We start from the raw sequence: 18,589 nt of genomic DNA on the forward strand, positions 1-18,589 counted from the left end.
CCCTGAGGAATGAGGAAGCTACATAAATCACATGCCACTGACTTATGAAATTGGCATCTCTGCTCTACATGCTCTCCTTTAATTGCTTGTAGTTGTCACAGCTGGAAAGGGTTTGGCAAGGAGAGCCACCATGCAAATGGCATAGCTATTACAAAGGAAAACAAGACAGTCTGCCAGTGAGACACCAATTAAGTAGGGAGCAGGGAGCGCACTGATCTCCTTTTGGTGAAGAAATGACACATCGTTACCTGGGTGGGATCACATTCAGAAGGGAGTGAGATGCAGACTTGATGATGCACTAAACATGTGAAAGCCCTTTGCAGGGGTTGGGAGAGAGTTGTGCGTACATACACACAATACACCCACCCTACCTCCTCTCCAGAAAGTGCTGAAATAAATGCTGAGTCAACCCCTCTTAATTCTCTTAGGGCTAGTCTACACTGGAAATGTTAAAGCGCTGCCGCGGCAGTGCTTTAACTTGGCTTGTGTGGTCGTGGCACAGCGCTGAGCTCTCCCAGTGCTCTAAAAAACCCACCTCCACGAGAGGCGTAGCTCCAGAAGGAAGTGTAACCACCGCCCTCTTCCCTCAAGTGGCCTTCATCTGCACGTCTTGTCTTGCTGAGAGCAGCGATGTTGATGTTGTACCTCGAGAGTTCTCAGGTGACAACTGCTGTTCTGCGTTCAAGTCTTTCACTTTTTGAGTCGTCTAGTAGGGTATGGACATTCCAAGTTGCAAGAAACATTTTTGTTTTTTGACCACATTGGGAGTGATCCCTCTGGATGTGGTTATCCTGTCAGGGATGGTGGGATAGCCTTCTCCTTGGGCTGCCACCTTGACATGGTGGAGAAGCTTGCGTATGTTTACTTAAGCCCCTAAGTGCGATGCCATCAGGAGTCCTGTACTCCTGGTGGGGTAACCCATGGTGATAAGGTGAAAGGCGAGGTACCAGACAAAGTGCAGCCCAACACAACACAACCCAGTATAAGACCCCAACGGCAGAGCAGGCGGATGAAGCAGAATCACCTCTCAACAGCTGCAAAGATGGACGAAGGCTACCACAGAAGAGAAACCCTGGGTCTTCTTGGACCTCCTTATCACCAGATACAGGCGCCATTTCCGCCAAAATTTGTATGGCTGTTGATGTGCAATGGCTCTCCCATATTAAGCTACTCACGCACAGGCTTCTCTCACAAGAAGAATTTTTTCCCCACCTCCACCCATAGAAGTCCTGCGGAGATGGGGGAGCGGCGATGCAGACAGGTGAAGTGATCACCAGGAGTGCAGACACACATGCAGGCGGTGACCACAAGATGGTCGTCATGTGCCCCTGAACTGGGATGGGGGGGATTTTCCGCAGCAGCGGTCACAACTGAGCAAGCCTTTTTAGAAACCCCTCAGCTCAACTCATATGGGGAAAGGGCTAGAAAAGATGCTCCAATATAAGAAGTTTATGTGTTATGAGAAGTTGATGTATAGTTTATGTTTGTCTTTGTCTATATATTAAACATGAATAAAAAGTTAATAGAAAAAAAAGAAAGCGAAGCCAAGGAAATTAACAAACCGCATTCTGAGAAGGGATTTTAATAGAACAAGACCATCTTGTGGAACACAGCAAACTTCCTTTGTGGGATAAAACCATATTACAAGATTGAATCCGATTGTCTCAGTCATTGCTCAGTGTCAATACACTTGACTTATTAATAACTAATCTACTATGATCACAACAGCCATTTCACTGCCACAAAACCTCAAATGTCGAGTTCTAGGTGTTTCTCTCTCACACAAACAGCGATTTAAAATTGAGGCTGGCAGGACACAAGCACAGCAGAGAAACCAGCAAAAGCTGAAGCAGCAACAAGGAAAAAAAATCAGAACTGTCACAGGACGGGTACAAAACACACCTGCAATACAGGGCCTTTCACAGAACAGACTGTCTTAAAAAAAAAACCTCCACACACAACCTTCCAGCTAATAAATTAGATGGAGGTTTCCAGGCTGCTGTTAAGAGAGATTGATTTCAAAAGAAAGAATACGTTTTCCTTAGTTGTTCTTAGCTTTGTAATTGCCTTTTGAATTGTTGTTTACGCCTGACCATGAGCCCATGCTAAGTGAACAGGATACTTGGGGTGGGGAAGAAACTAGCAGTTGTTCCAAGTAAGCACCAGGTTAGGTGAACGCACAGCCCACCTGCAGAGGAAAAGTTGAGCTCCTTGTTCCAGTAGTACAAAGACACGATCCACACAGCAAAACAGCTTCAAATCTTGGTTTTACATGCCAGCCTAAATAGAGCAGCACTCTTCTCCTGAAACCAGGTGCACTCCAACTGAACCCCAATTCAGCAAAGCTCTGAAGTATGTGCTTAACTTCCAGACCCAAAGCATAAGAGCAGCCTCCACCCTCTTGGGGTGCCTATACAAAATCCCTGTAGTGCTCAGTGCTCCAGGCGTGCCCCTTCTGTCCCTGCACACCCCCTGGGACGCACATTGCCCCTGCACTAGGAGATGTCTTTCCGGCCTCCTTTGCTATGTTCAGATATAAAACCCCATGCCTCAAGGCAAAAGCCAATTTCTAACTATGAGGGAACGGATTTACATGAGGGCAGATTTCCCCATGTGCCCACTGCAGCGTTCTTATACCTTCTTCTGAAGCATCTGGTGTTGGCCACTGGCTGCGACAGGAAACTGGATTAGCTGGGCCTTGGATCTGACTCTGTCTGGCAATTCCCATGTTCCTAGACATTTCCACAGCAGCCTGTTGGAGCCAGGTCTAGATTCAGCCCCACAAGGAGTGGATCTGCTCAGTTAGGAGGTGCCATTTTATACGTGCACTTCTCTGGCTACACCCAGCACTTCACTCTTCCAGAAGTCTGGTCCTGAAGAATCATAACTCTTGAAACTAAAAACTTCCACTGATTTTATTAATCTCTCTTGGAGAAAAAAACCTCCCTGCATCTGAAAAGGCTTCTGTTCCTGACAAGCCTACTGGCTCTCAGAGCCCACGTAGTATCATCTTGGCAGTGCATTCGTTTTGCCAGATCCCTGATGTCCTGGTTGGTTATGGCGCTGAGAGCCCCTTGCAGGTCCCCTGAGAGCTGCCACAGCCCTTACTCATCAGGGGACCCACAACTTGCTCCCACACACTTCCAACGTGGGAAAATCACTTAGAAGCAAAAACTGATTAGGCCCCTAATTACTCTTTGCAGAAGGTCTACCAGGTCTGCTCCAAAGGCCTCTGCCTACTAACCCACTCCTAGACCTCCCAATAGTGCCTGAATACGACTCCACTGGTGGCACAGCTATTGGCAGGGGTGCCTGGGTGGATGCACGCACATGCCATACACTGTAAACACTGATCTGATAGTGGAAACTTTCCCCCCTTTGTTCAGCTGTTGCTGCTGCCCAGTCTTTGGGGGCCCAATTACATCACTGTGCCGGGGGCATGTTGGGGGCATTCTGTTGATGTCTCAGAAGGAGAGGGACTGGTGTTTTTAGGACAAGGAGAGTCACCAGGAATGCTGCTGCTGCGCTTGAAAGCCAGTCACCTTATAAACCAAACTGAATCTCCTACCGAAGGCAGCTAATGCAGTGGGTCACTAGTTGGTCCTTCCACTGGTATGCCTGGAGGAATGGCTCTGAGTTTGGAGGAGACTACATTCACTTTCTGCTCTTCACAGCTGGTGAGTGTTTTCTCCCCATCCGCCCAACCCTCCAATAAACTGCAGTCATGCTAAGGGGATCAAATAAAAAAGAATTTTTCATTCATGCTAGTTCATGGCATGGTCGCTTTCATTTAACGTCAAAACACCCAGTCTGAGGCTGGCGGGATCAGTGCCAGGAGCCAGACAGCAACATCTCTGGAATGGGAAAAGATTCCTATTCAGATGGCATCTGTCAGCAAGCAAAGCACTTGTGTGTTCCTGCAAAGGGCATGCGGTGTGTTACAGTGCGGCAAAATCTCCAGCAAAGAGCTGGCAATTGAAGCCCTGCTCACTCTGCTTCAATACGTTACCGAGCTTAGCTGCAACAGAGCACTGGGAAGAAATATCTGCTCAGCTCCAGGGTGAAAAGAGGAGAGGGTAACCCGTTCAGCAAATCGCTTCTGAAACCAGCTTGGGACTATAGGCTCGATGGTTAATGGTGCAGTAAAGGGCTGGGGTGAGAGAGGGTTTGAACAGCTTGTGCACTAGAACTGGGCTCCTTTGCACAAGATTTGCATCAGGGATGTGCAATCCACTGTGGTAAGATCCAGCCTGGCCCAAATGTTTGACCTGGAGGCCACTTCACAGTCTGCCAATAGGCAGCTGGGCTGCCTGGTCCAGCAGCAGCTGCCTCCTGAAACAGCCAACTCTGAATGTCAGGAGCACACGGTCTGGGGGGGAAGGGGGAATTAGAGCTACAACTACAGTCGGTGGGGGGCACTAAACAGAGGGAAGAAAGAGGAACAGGGAGAAGGGATGAGGCAGAAAGCTAGGAGCCATTCTGGAGCCTCCTTGTGCCCCACTGAAGTGGCACAGGGAGCAACAGGTATCTGAATCCCCCCCCATTGCCTGTGAGCCCTACCACCTGAGGGATGGGGTGGCCTCCCCCGCCAACAAGGCAGGTTTGAAATCTTTACTGAGATCTCCCTGTGGCAACTGAAGGCTGATGCCCACAGGTCTCTGTCTGTGGGGAACTGCAGACCATGAGAAAGAGCAGCCCCAGAACGTGCCATCGAGGCGTGGGCCCTGTCTCTGAGATACGAGGTTTGATAGTGGATATCTAGTGGATTTACGGTACATCCCTGTTTATCCAAATAGTGTGGGAAACCTGTTTCTCCCACGCCCAAGTATCTGAAAGCATTGGACAGGCTGAACTGCCGTTTCACTGATACAGAAATAACGGGAGTAATGTGGATATTTATTTAATACTTTGTACTGTATTAAAGTGTAAACCACTAACTTCATTGACACTGTCCTGCCAGTGGTCCTGTTGCTGAAATGGGACAGGTCTCAGGGCTTGTCTGCACTTACAGCAGAAATAATAACATAGCTCCCACCTCCGCATGCAGCCCTGACACCTGGGATGGGGTGGGAAGGAACAGTCTACATCTTGCCTGGTAAAGCACTGTGCAGACCTGTGCTTAGAAAGCGTCCACAGGCTTGGCCTAACTTGCAGCACTTTTCTGGACCGAGCCTGCCAGGTACTGGGGGATGGCTGTAGTATTGTTTTTTACTGACCTAATACCCAGCAATATTTACTGCCAGCCAACCCTGCTATTTGACTGGCTAATTCTCACACACACTCTCCATGGGGGAAACTAACCCAGAAGAAAAATGTTGGCGGGTTGTTTATTTTGTTGCTTGTCTACATCTCTCACAAGACACGCAAGTCTTGTCTTGCTAGAACTGTCATCTAGTGTGTGTTTGTAAAGCGCCTGGCACCATGGGGTTCCCCCACCTCACAAAGGCCTAAACCCACTATCAGAATACAGAAAAACAACAACAGAGAGTCCTGGCCACACCAAGGTACCAGGGCAGGAAGTACTGCATAAAGCAGGCAACGCACATGGTGCAGCCTGCTCAACCCCATTTATTAGCAACACTCGAAGCTCTGCTTATTTAAAGACAGCCACCCCACCTTGCTAGAGTACAGCATTAATCACACTCGAGAAGAAAAGAGGGAACAGCACGTAATGGCTTCATCTGGACTGTCAGACCTGCACACAGCTGGCCTGGAGAATAAAGCCATTTAATGGGCTAATGGGATCGTGCTGCAGGAAGAGTTCCGGATAGTTAGTGGGCGTCCCATCCTCATCTGCCTGCCTTGGAGAGGACCAGCTCTATCTGGAGACATAATGAACTGCTGTGTCTGTAGCTAAGCGACAGCTGGACTCACATGCGCCTGGATTAGACAGGCCTTGCCTACACTGGGAATTTGCCCCCGTTACAGGAAAAACCTTCCTAAACCACAATTAGTACCATGGCAACTGACCCTTGATTCCAGTCACCAGTGCAAATTCTCTACACCCGGGGTTTTGATGGTACAGGTATAGTTAGACTGAAAGCTGTCTGGGGCAGAGACTGCCTCGTTGTCCGGTTTGTCCAGCCCCTAGCATAACGGGGTCCTGGGCTGTAACTAGGTTTCCTTGGTGCTAGAGCAATAAAACCCTGACAGACTCCAGTGTAGGCAAGGCCATAGACTGGGACTGCAAACTCACCCACCATGGACACATCTGCTCAGCTCCTTCTGCATTAGCCACTAGGGGAGAAGGAGAGACGCGTGTGTTCGGATTCTGGCACAACTCTGATAACACTTCTCATCCTGCTACAGGGGATTAGGAGCACAAATCCCCATGGATTTTCATTGGCACTTGGACTTCTAAATCATGTAGGCACTTAGAAACTCCCACCTGTAATCAAAATCCCGAGCCCAGGGAATCTGGTGAACTTTGTTTTCCCCTCTCCCCTTTTAAATAAAATTAGCATCCATTAAATGTGAAGGTTAAAAAGAGCAAGAAACAGAGGATTAAATTACACAAGGCAGGTTTGCATGTACATTATTTTGATGCGCTGTAAAATAATCACTGGGGAATAACATGCTTGTAAAGAAATGCAGTCTGCTGCCACGATGTCCTCATTTGCATATCTTAATGAGATCAGTTAATTTCAACTATGTGGGGGTGGAGTTTCCAAACATAGGCTGGCCAGACTGAACTCAGCTTACATTTTGTACAGCCCTAGCAGCCATGCCTCTGAATTGGGGCCCACATCCTGCAGGCTGAAAAGGTTCTAGAGAGTAAAAGCACAGTCTGCCAGGTTAGCACAGGCACACGCATCGTTCTGGGGCGAGTCTTGCCTGCAAGACCTAGAGTGGCACAAGATAGCAGCTGTCCTGCTTTTTGCTATGGTAGAAGGAAAGGAGCCAGGCAACGGCTGAGCTAGTGGGATCACAAATGCAAAACCTAGAAGAAATACAGGAGGCTGAGAATGTATGTGACCAGTTAGGAAAGCAGAGAAAGGCAGAAGGTGCATTTGTTTCTTCAAGTGGATGTTCCACAGAGCAGGGAAACAACCACAGGTAGTTTTGGACAGGGTTCTCTCTAGCGACCATGGAATTCGCCGAGTGAATGGGAAAGAATCGAGGGAACAAGTGCCCAGAGGGCGAGAGTTTCAGCTCCCATTTAGGCACCAGAATAAGCGGCCAGATTTGCAGAAGAGCTCAGCACATGGGATGCATGCTGGGTGTGGAATCCTTTAAAAAGCTAGCCAGGAATGTCACAATGGGAGCGGCTGGGTGCTGAGCACTGCTGAGCGGCTGACCCCATCTGTCTATCGGAGGCATTTCTAATGCACCTATCACTGTAGTGGCTAGAACGGAAGCACCACACAAAGGCTCACATTCAGTTGTCTATAAAGAACTCTGCTTTTCACCACTTTGCTCTAAACATTTCACCCCTCGTCATCCACCCACCTCCCCTGGGTTAGACTAGATGAGTATGTCTATGTTCCTACTGCGTAAGAACAACAATACAACATTGAGGGCTGTTTGCTGTAAAGCCAAGCCATGAATAACGGGAACACTGGTTGGGACACAGACAGAGAACGTGTTCTCTTTGCTCCTGGCACTGGAACTGTGCTGGTAAAACAAAGTGCAGTCACATCGCAACAGCTCTGCCAACATTTACTTCTTTGTCTCCTTCTCCAAACCCCTCTGTCTTTTGCATTTAAACAAAAAGCCCATCCAGAACATATTAGCATTAATTGCTCTGCTGTGAGTTTAGTGACTGACAGACCTGGCAACCAAAGTATTTTACTGAGTCACAGGACAGCGTCCTACACTTATAATCTAGATCAACATAGCTACATCACTCACTAAATGTACACCCTTGAGTGCTGTAGCTACACCAACGTAGTCCCATAGTGTAGCTGTAGCCAGAGGCAGTGGGAGCCACTCACAACCCTGCTCTGCCCACACTCCCTAAGGCCCATCTAGAGGGCTCCTTGTCAGGCTGACAGAAGGGAGAGCTCAGTCTCCCTTGGCTCATTCAGCCCTTGGCTTCAGAGGAGACTGTGCAACAGGGGCTGCTGATTAGTGCAGTTTGTGACAGTGGTGGTGTCCCGCTGACACTGGGAAGTGGAGCAGGACTCTCCACGCTGATTTCACACATACCAGCCGGGCTACGAGGCTTTTTGTACAGTAAAGACAATGTGGAATATTTCCCTAAGTTGGCCATGTTGAACTATCTCCATCTCACCTTTTCCACTGCTGGTGGGAGAAGGAGATAAGACTGGGATGCCCATCAACGATGATCGTGGGCTGGCACCAGTGTAAATGAACCGCACCTACAAATGACCCTTCGGCTATTCCGTCATTACATTCTCCAAGGGAAAAAAATATTTATTGGGAGAAACATCATCCAGAACCTTATATGGGAACAAATCTTACAGGGTAAGTAGATTGGGATGCAAATAAATAGCCCAGTGAATTTCACCTTTATGTCTGTTCATAACAGCTTTTGAACCTTCCTGATTTCTGCATTTGCTGTCATTTGTTTGCCAAGGATTTTCAGCAGACAGGGATCCATTTGTGATTCACCTTTGTGAACACTGGTTTTGGAATTGTCACCAGCAGTAAGAGCAACAAATGGCAGAGAAATGGAAATCCAAACACTAATAGGGCTAGGAAGAAACTCCTTGTAGGCTGGTTATCCCAGAACTGCAGGGTGTCTTTCATCCTCCTCTGAAGCAGCTGGCGCTGATCTCTCTTGGTGCTGGGATAGACGGCCCATTGGTCTGATCCAGTCTGGGAATTCTCATGTGAGTGTCGGTGCTTGTCCAGGCGAATGGCTATCTACAGAGTGTAAAGATGAAACTTATAAACTCTCCTGCCTCACAGTCCAAGGTCTCCCATGCGATCTGACAAACCCTCCTCCCCCTGCTCTTAGGATGAATCACTCACTTCATACCTGCTTTTCCATCTGTTTTCTCATCACTCTTGGAAACAATTATCTTTGTCCAAGCAGCACTTGATCTATGCATCGAGTTCCCCTTTCTGTTGTCTCCAGGTAGACACAAGAGCACTCAGAACCATGCACAGAATGAAAGCTGCCAAGGCCGACCAATCCCACAGGAAGGTAGTCAAGGAGACTCGTTGGTGTTATTGTCCATCTCAAGCTCACACAACACGTCATCAGCAAAGGTAGAACGACAGCTTCTCTCTGGCTGATAGGCTGTAACTTCTTCCTTGTCCTGCGGGAGTATTCGTGCCCTGGTGAACAGGGGCGCCATCTGCTATCTGAGATGAAGAGCCTCAGAAAGCTATTGTTTTTGTTAGACCGTAGCTGTGGGGTATCCCCCACCAATATCATAGTGATAGTGACAGGGTGGCAGATTTCTAAAACAACTGTTTTCTTTGTATTCCTTTAGCCTCTTCCACCCTGAGGCTGGGATCTCCAGGTACTGAGCATAAATTCACAGACTGAACTTTCCAAACCAGCTATAGGGTTTGGTCCCCCTGTTCCTCTTAATTTCCTATGAGAATTGGAGGCACAACAGATGGATTAGAAAAATTTCAGCCTTAGATGTTAAGGCCAAATGGGGCATCACACAGGCCAGAGACCCTCACCTAGTGATTCCAAACTCGCCTGCAATAATTAACCCATGCAGCTCCATGTGAGACAGACAAGCATCATCCCCTATTTTATAAGTCTCTCTTCCTTTCAGAGTGGAAACATCAGTCGTTGTTAGAAAGCCATCCTGCTACCTCGCCCCGGAATGCATTCCTTAAGGGATAAACCGGGGCGACTGGATTGATAGGGGCCTTTCAGCATGCAACCCCACTGAGAGAGATCGCCGGCAAGTGTTTGCAGTCCAAATGGCGAGATGACCAAGAGGTATTCCCATGTCATTAGAAGTGGGTAGGCTGCTTTCAGTTTGCATCACTGCCTGTACAGAGCCATTATGGAGACTGGTTTTGCTACTAACATATAATTGTCTCTCCAAATGTCATTACACCTGAGCACCGTCATTGGAGGGGGCTGATCACATATGGTTAGAGCTACAGTGTTAGGTTGCACAGCTCTACCCAGCTCCCGTTATTAATATGATGGTAGCACTAAAGGTCATGATTAGAGATCGGGGCCCTGTTGTGCTGAGCACGCTAGAGCAGCCCCTGCCCTGCCCAGCTTACTGTACATACACACACAGATGTAACCCCCGGTCAGCGTTCACAAACTGTAGTACAGGGTCTGCACAGCTCTAGCGCTAGCCTGTAGTCTCATGAGTTTAGCACTGGCCCCTCGCTCAGTCCCTGGTGTTGGACAAGATGGTGGCTGTCACAGAGCCATCCACCCCAGCCCAGCACTCCCTGGCCTGGGCCTTTTTATTTTTCGTTTTGATTATGGTTTGCAGAATCCCTTTGGCAGGAAGGAAATAAAAGCTGATCCTGTGCTAATGCTGCATGCTGCACCTGCTCTCTGACACAGCAAGAGAGAAAGAAGCATCTCAATTCACATCTCTGTAATTTAGCCACATTGCGTTTATGGTGCACAAATGGTTTGTACCTTCTCCAGACATTACCGGGGTGGTTTCCCTGGGGGAGAGCCTTTGGTTTCCCTATTTTTTGTAAACTGTTCCCCAAGGAGGATAATGACCACTGGGGAATTCACATAAAAGGCTCTTGCAAGCACTCTGTCACCCTACAAGCATGGAGTGGAATAGCAATGAGGTCAGGGAGCACATGTGGGTGTACTCCGACTCCGTTCAAACAGACCATTTCTCCAGGGGCGGGGGGGCTGCATTCCAGCCTTTACACATCAGTCTTTCACAGGGCAAGAAGCTGAGTCCGCCTTTACTGAATAACAGTTCTTTCCCAACGAACGATCACGGGCTCTCAAGGTGCAAGACAAAAAGGAAATGTGCCAACAGGCCAGCCCAAGAGCGAGGTGCAAGTACGTCTGGTGCCTCCCACAGATCACAACCACCTGCTTCTCTGTTCAGGAAACTGGTGAGTTGATGCCTTATATAGTATTTGCAAACCTCAACATTGGCATACACAGGAATCGCTTCATGCACTGGCTGAAATGCAGCCACCTCTGGCGTGAAACACACCAGCTGCTAAGTAGTGCAGCTCCGATTAGGACAGGAAGCCTCTGTGTAACTGACCTGAAAGGGGTGGGCGGGTAGGCAGAATGTAATTACCCAGTTTGGGACTGAGCCATAGATTCTGGGGTGAGCACACCTGCTCTGCAAAAATAAAAATAACATGGGCTCTTGAGGCCCCGCCTCTAACACACCACACGTTCAGCAGCACAGTGCGCCCTGGCCCTCTTGGGTGTCCCTGCACCCCCTGAAGGGCAAGGACTCGGGTGGGGGAACGCAGGCAGGTGTAGTATTAAGGACCCAATAGGCACAGTGTGAGCTAGGAGGAAGTTCATGTCTCAGCAGTGCTGTATTTCTGACATGAGCAGATCCTGGGCTGGAACAGCAATAGCAGCTACCTGCTGTTTACAGGTCAGCGGATCCAATTATTTGTTAAGTGGTGGGACAGAGCTGGATGGGGGGCAGGGAGGATCAGTCTGAACTGGGGCACTACGCACCGCCTGCCCATGAACCATGGCAGGGAGGGGTGGGGGAGATCATAGGGATACAGGGCTTTCGGCTTTTTCAGCCTGGCTGATTATCTCAGGCCACTTGTCACCCCCCACTTGTCTCTGCACATGAACCACCCTGAACTGGGATTCAGCATACACTATCGCACCAGCGGCTGCAGGCTTCTTGCATCACGCCCAGCGCAGCCTGAAACACACACGACTCTTTGGTTTACTATGGGTGAGACTTTCAAAGGGGCTGGGGATGCCCAGTGCCCACTGAGATCTAACAGGAACCAGATGCTCGGAAAATCTCGGCCTGTTTCTACAGAGGCCTCCCCCGTGCTAGGTGCTGCACAAACACATCCCTGCCATGGGAGGCGTCCGAGGCAACAGAGAAGACAGAAGAGGCGGGTGAGAGGATCAGGCTGGGGGCAGACAGGACAAAGAAGCAGCAGGAACCGGAGGTTGTAGAAGAGACCAGCCGTGTGTACAGTTCACAGATGCCGAGTCGCAAGCAAAGAAATCACCGCGTCCACCTCCAGCTTCCCTTTAGCCAGTGCTGTCCTGATTACTTACAATCACCAGCCGCTCGCTTAGCCCTGCATCACTGAGGAGAGAGCCCTGCAGGCCACTGGCCTGGGGCCCTGGAGTAAAGAGGCGGGAAACTGAGCAGAAGCCAAAATTGTAAACCAGAAAGGAGGCATCTGCCTGTGACGGGACCCTGGACGGCTGAGTTCTTACTTGGAACCAGCAGCTAAAAGGCTCCACGTCCGGCTCCCAGTCCCTCTAACCCCTGCCAAGGCCCCGAGGTAAGATTCACTCTAACATCAGGGCTCCAATATCACGCCCAGTTCGCTCCCAGTTCACAACAACAGGGTGTATCCTGGCCCCAGCCTTGTCCTTAGCAGATACGTCTGCACATCACACAGCCCCCTCACCCCCGGCGACACATGGGGAAGTTTGTGCTCAGGGCTGGGACAGCAATGGGGTGGAGGTGAGGAGGGAGGTGCTTTGGCAGAGCTGTGTGGGTGTTTGGCAGGGATCCCAGGAGTGGCTGCGGGACACAACTGAGGAGCATCGGCAAAGGTACGGCTGCAGGGGAGAGTCCAGGGCTGGAACAGCCGGGGGGCTGCTGGTCAGGAGTGAAGAACGTTCAGGGGGATAAGTTTGCTGCATCGTGTCTGGCTCCATTCGCTGCTGTCTCCCTTTCACCCCCAACTCAAAACCAGCCTGCTGCATAGCCCGTGCTATGCTTTAAAATCTATGTAAGGGAAGGAACTGGCTTGATTTATTCTTTGGACTGAATCTTTCCAGGCTTCCCAGGCACAGGGAAATGAGCTCATATTATGCAAACTATCAGGTTTGCTGAATTAATTAGGGCCCTAATCAAGATCTCAATTATTCCCCCAAACTCTCCCCTCCCTTCTCAACAGTCGGAGGCCCCTGATATGAAAGAGAGGGAGGAAATCGCAGTGCTGGGGCTCCACAAACACACACGCCCCCCACTGCCACTGGATCACTGCAGCTGCTTGTAGCTGTCAGTCACCATGGGGTGATGATGGGAAGCCTCTCAGCCAAACAGCAGTGCCGGGCAGACCCTGGGGTGGGAGATCTGTTGCCCCTGGAGATAATTACCCTCAGCTTTGCTGACAGTCTCACACAGCTTCCGAATCAGACCCCCAGGCCCCCTGCTGCTCCAGGAATTGGACAGGAACAAATGAAAGAGAAGCTGCGACTCATTATTCCACTGCAGGGCATTAATGAGGGAGCCAGATTGGAGCGATGCAAAGCCAGACCCTCCGCGACCTTTCCCGGGCACCACGTGCTGTTTGGGAGTGGGGATGGGGGACTCCATGCACACTGTTCTGCTAACCATCCTCCCAATTGTTCAAGGCTCCATTCACTCAGCAGCTCTTCTGGTGTTTTTACAGTGCACGGACCCCCGCACTCCCCTCATGGAGAAGATTCTGCTGCCTCCCTAACCCCTTCAGCACCACAGCGTGTCAGCATTCCCATTCCGAGATCCCCTCGCCCACGCAGTGCTTGGTTCCTCTGCTAACGGGCCAGGCTGTAGTTTGGGAAGCACCGGCCCTAGCAGGTTTACGTTAACATGCCCTAGTAGTGTAGGTGCTTGGCCGGGTAAGTGGCGCATAGACAAACACGCCTGCTCATTCTTCTCCAGGAACCGGGCAGCACGAATGGCGCTTTTCTCTGCCATAGCATCTTTGACCCACGGATCTCAAAGAGCTTTTCGCTGCTACGCCCTACACTGCCTCTCTGAGGGAGGTGAACAAAGCCACCCGTTTTTCAAGGCCACACAGGTGAGTCAAAGGCAGAGCTAGGAACAGAACCTGGGAAATTCTGACTCCCAGTTCCCTGATCTAATCCTCTAGGCCTCCAGAGCGTGTGCCAAGGTGCCTGATCTGACCACACATGCGCCACTGGATCACTCAAGCGCTCATCAGTGTGGGTGCATCAGAAGGCAGGGCATGCATGGATGGAGCCAGTCTCCTGTAGGCTATTCAGGCTCCTCTCAAGGGGTTAAATCTTCCTGTCTCATGACATGGGCAGCAGCCCTGCATAATGTTTCCTGATTGCCTTGCATAATGACTTACCTGTGCACAGTTAAATCATTATGTTAGGTTGCAAGGAAAGTCACTGGATCATGTCAGAAGCAATTGCCTTATCGCTGTCCCCACACTGGCGACTGTAATCACATGTGGCCACTCGCCGGCCCGCCTCCTCTGTTATTGCAGCTTTACGACTCACGTGGCGAGGCGGCTCTGGCTTGCCAGAACCAGAGGCAGTTGCTGGCTGCAGGTGGCACCCAGCTGCGTCTGCGGAAGGTGCCGTTATGCCTCTGCCCTTTCAAGTGGCTATTTCCCTGCAGCCCCATTGTCTTGCAGCTGTAGCCAGGCAGCTGGGATTTCACAAGAGCTTCTGAAAACCCCACATGGTGCCTGTCAGCATATTTAGGCTCCTTTAAAAATCTGACCCTAGGAGACTTGGCAGCCAAATCCCAATAGCAACCAGCAGGCGCTGGGCTCATGGTAACACATGAGAAGCCTTTTCCGGCTGAGGGTGGGGGAGGGGAGCAGTTTATTCCAAAGCCCTGGTCAGGGATATGGAAGGGACAATCAGGACCTTGTCCAGTTGCCAAGATTTCGCCTGCCAGCGATACACCAGCCAGGCCACACGTCCAGCGGTCTCCGGGCCTGCGCTATGCAGGGGGTCTGACCAGCTGATCGTAATGGCTCCTTCTGGCCTTAGAATTGAGGAATCATTAGGAGCTGGGCACCTCTGGCTCCTGTGACACTCCCAGTCCCGGTGTGCTATCCAGCCAGGCCAGGGGCAGCTAACAACACCCTCTACTCCGCCAGCCTTGCTGGCACGTGCTGAGTCAGGAGATGGGGCATCTTCTTGTGGTCCCAGCACATAGCCCCATGGTCAGGTTAGTTCAAGGCTCCCTTCCCCCCACGCCAGCTCTGCACGGGAGGGGGGCCGGAATCCCCCCCCCCCCAAAACAAACGAAGCCAGAAGCAAGCCCTGGCCCTTCCCCCTGGTCGCTGGAGCAGATCGGCCCCCTCCACGTTCAAATCGCGTGTCACTTACTTACGTTTTCACATAGGGGTCGGAGTAGCCGTTGGCATCCATGGCAGCCAGGTGTGCGCAGCGGATGATGCCGACCAAGAGGCCTTGCTTCTGGGAGCTGTACTTGAGGGAGATGAGGATCCGGCCGCGCTCCTCCAGGGACTTGTCTTCTGTTTTATCTATCTGGGGGAGTTGGGGGAAGAGAAACAAGCATGACTCAGTGAGCTGTTTGTTCCACCCACAACGAAACGTCCCATTGCCACCTGGAGCATTTTTAATTTTTTTTTTAATATTTAAAAAATAAAAGGAAAGGAAACTTCGAAATGACTTTTTGTTTCAAATGGGACAATTGAAACACTTGGATTTTTTCAGATTTTTTTCCAACTGAAGCAATCTGGCGAAACGGACACAGATTCACACAGTGTTTCGGGGTCACTGCAGCTGCATTTTTCACCAGAAACCCAGCTCTAGCCTTCAGCTACCTTGTCTGGGCTGCCCGCTGCATCTGATGGCCCTGCGCAGTGCAGTGACACCAATTACACCCGCTGCAGACAGAGTTCCCTGCGACTCTTTGCTTACAGCCTGGGTTCCGAAAGCTGCTAATACCATTGTTCCATGGGCTGGAAGTCAGGGGAGGGGAGACTCCTGGACCCAGAGCCAGAGTGCAGTGCTCACCTGGGGTGACAAATCACTGATGAGGGCAGTTCAGCCCTGTTTGTTATTGCCAGGCCCTGCTTGCAAGCCAGGATTAGAAGCAGCCCAAATGATACCTAATGGCACATCTAAGGAGGTGTCAGATTCAGTCACGGTGCCTCTCCCACGCACTCTCGGGCAAGGATTTCCTGGGGAGGGAATCTGGAGATGAGTCACCCCCAAGGCAAGCAATGTGGGGCCTGGGTATGCCGAGGCTGCTGGAGTACAAAGGGGATGTGCATGGTACCCTGGGATGACCAAGGACGAGGCGGGTTTGAATGCAACCCTGCACCAGGGCCTGACTTCGCTCTTGTTCAGCCTGGGATAACGGAGCATCTCCCGTTTTAAATGGGTGTGACGGGGGCACGAGGGGAACTGGACCCAGGGAGTTTAATGATCCAATCAGCAGATGGATTGCGAGGCGGACGGCCGAGGTTTCCAGCTGCCTAAGGACTTGGGAGCATTAATGGGAAGTGGGTGGTTTGGAAAGGCTCAGCCTGCCGGCAGCCTGCTTGCTCCGGCCCCATCAGAGTCAATAGCCAAACTGGCTTCAGTGGCCTGGATTTCACTGCAGGGGTCTGACGCAAGCAAGCGAGTAGCAGGAGACGCTCAGTGGAAGCCAATGCTGCCATTGGGAGGGTAGGACAGCCCAGGTAGCTGCACACCCCTGGGTACCGACATCCTTCACGGACCACTCGCTGCTGAGCCTGCACTCCAAGGAAACACACAGCTCTCTCCGTGCACCTGCCTGGACACCCCAGCAGGACTAGAGACCGCGGTCATCTGCAACCACCCCCCTGGCACGAGAACGGACGTCTACCAGGAGACCCAGGAGCCAATAAGCCTTGCTGGGCTGATCGGCAGGACAAAGCGATTGGCTGGCTGTCAGGGCTGCTTAAGGGGAAGAAACGGACGGACAGCATCTGTGAATTGTGTGTCCTCCCCAGGAACTGATCCGCACTGATAGAGGAGTCCCAGCCCAGGGAAACATCCTGCAGCTCTGCTCCTCTTATCCGAAAGGTGCTAGTGTGAGCGATTAGCCTCGACACAAGGCAGGATGAACTCTCATCCCACTCTTCATATGGAAGGGTGTGGGGAGGAGCTGCAAAGCCGGCATTTCTAGGTGATCAGAGTTTAGCATTTTGTTTATCCTACTGTAACAAACCTCACTTCCATTGCACACCATGCAACACAGGACTGCACGGGAACAGACCCCCTCAGGTGCACACACTCCAAAAGCACAGACCCCTGCCACATGAGCTAAAGGAGAATCTCCTTTAGCAGTACAGGGCTATGGCACATGGTCAAGCCGTTCTGATTCTATTCAATAGGGGGCAGCGATGGCACACCCTAGCCAGCTCATGACCACACTTCTGCAAGTTCTCCTCCAAGGCTAAATAAGCTATGCTCTGGAGCCATCCCATCAAACCTAACACGCGAGCTAGACACTCTCTCTCCTTTCGGTGCTGTGGAGGGCTGCTGGCTTTCCCCTCTGGCTGGCCCAAGTCCCTCTAGGCCTCCTCAGCCTGTCAGCGGCCATGGGGGAGAGGAGGGTGTCCCCAGTCCGGCTGTCGCTGCTGGCCCCTTTGCAGAGCTGAAGCTCAGCAGCAGGTCTGCTGTTGGCATGTGGCCAAGCATGAGCACTTAGAGGCAGAACTCCCAACGGCCAGGCTGGCGAGGGGGCACTCCCTCCACTCGTGTCTGGGGAGAGGGGCTCTCAAAGCACCCCCTAAGCAGCGGAGGGAGGGCTAAGAAGTGAAAAGGAGACAAGGAGGCCGAAGGCAGAGCTGATCAGTCAGAGCTAGATTCGACCCCGCTCCCAGTCACCCAGCCCAGAGCCCTGCCCTCACTCACCGGCAGCTGCTTTTCCAGGCAGATGCTGAAGGTTTTGGTTTGGTTGGGCTTTAGCTTCTTCAATGGGATTCTCGTCTCCCCGATGAACTCGTTGTGGCGGAACTTGTCTTCGTCGCAGACGGAAATTCTGAAACACACACAGGGGAGAGGGGGAATCAGTCCCGAGACAGGCTGGCAAAAGAGGAGGGGCCAATCTGTATTTCCTGCTAACTGAGGGGTGAACTGCGTGCCACATTCAAACCCTCTGCTCCTCCCAGACCCAGTATGGCATGGGCAGCTGCAGAACAAGCTTCCTCCATGATGCCCCCCATGGGCAAAGGGAAGGCAGAGCTCTAACGCCAAGGCCCATCCGAACGCTGGCTTTTCAGGTGGAATTGCCCGACAAAGGGGCCCAGTTGGTGCCATGTGGCCATAGGGAAAATACAGTCCTAATTCACCAACTAGAGACCTAATTCACCGTTCTCCAGGGCTAAGCCTTCAAAGCACGGATGAGTCAGCTCCTTCCTTAAGGGCTATGCGGGCACTGTCAGAAACGGGATATCTCAGAGGTTTAGCGTTTCTCAGTGCAGTAAGTATGGGAAGCTGTCTTACCGCTCCAAAGAAGGGGGCCCGTACCTGACTCCTCCCCATCAGAAAGAGAGGGGAAGCAGAGCAGCCATAGGTGCATATTCAAATATCATCGAAATGCATTTCCTGAAGGATCCCAGACCACTTTACAAAGTGTGTACACATTTACCACCATTCAAATGGAGCCACCTCTGGTTTGGGGGGCAGCAGCTGATGTACAGCGGTGGAAGGGGTGAGACAATGTCAGCTGAAGTCGTGGGGGAAACTGAGTCCTGGCAGCAGCACCTCTGGCTCTGTCACACCCTCGCAGTCAGA

General features: G+C 51.2%; 1 protein-coding gene across 2 annotated transcripts in view; it reads right to left on the minus strand.

The window, feature by feature from the left end:
• DOC2B (double C2 domain beta) overlaps positions 1 to 18,589 on the minus strand; it is a 159,779-nt gene that overhangs the window by 6,613 nt on the left and 134,577 nt on the right. For both annotated transcript variants that reach the window (XM_039508366.1, XM_039508364.1), the window contains 2 exons: positions 17,708 to 17,834; positions 15,186 to 15,343 (listed from right to left, as the gene is read on the minus strand). In XM_039508366.1, the coding sequence (XP_039364300.1) occupies positions 15,186 to 15,343; positions 17,708 to 17,834 (285 nt within the window). The remainder of the gene's footprint in view (positions 1 to 15,185; positions 15,344 to 17,707; positions 17,835 to 18,589) is intronic.

This window comes from Mauremys reevesii, linkage group 20 (assembly GCF_016161935.1).
Source record: "Mauremys reevesii isolate NIE-2019 linkage group 20, ASM1616193v1, whole genome shotgun sequence".
NCBI classification, from domain to species: Eukaryota; Metazoa; Chordata; order Testudines; family Geoemydidae; genus Mauremys; species Mauremys reevesii.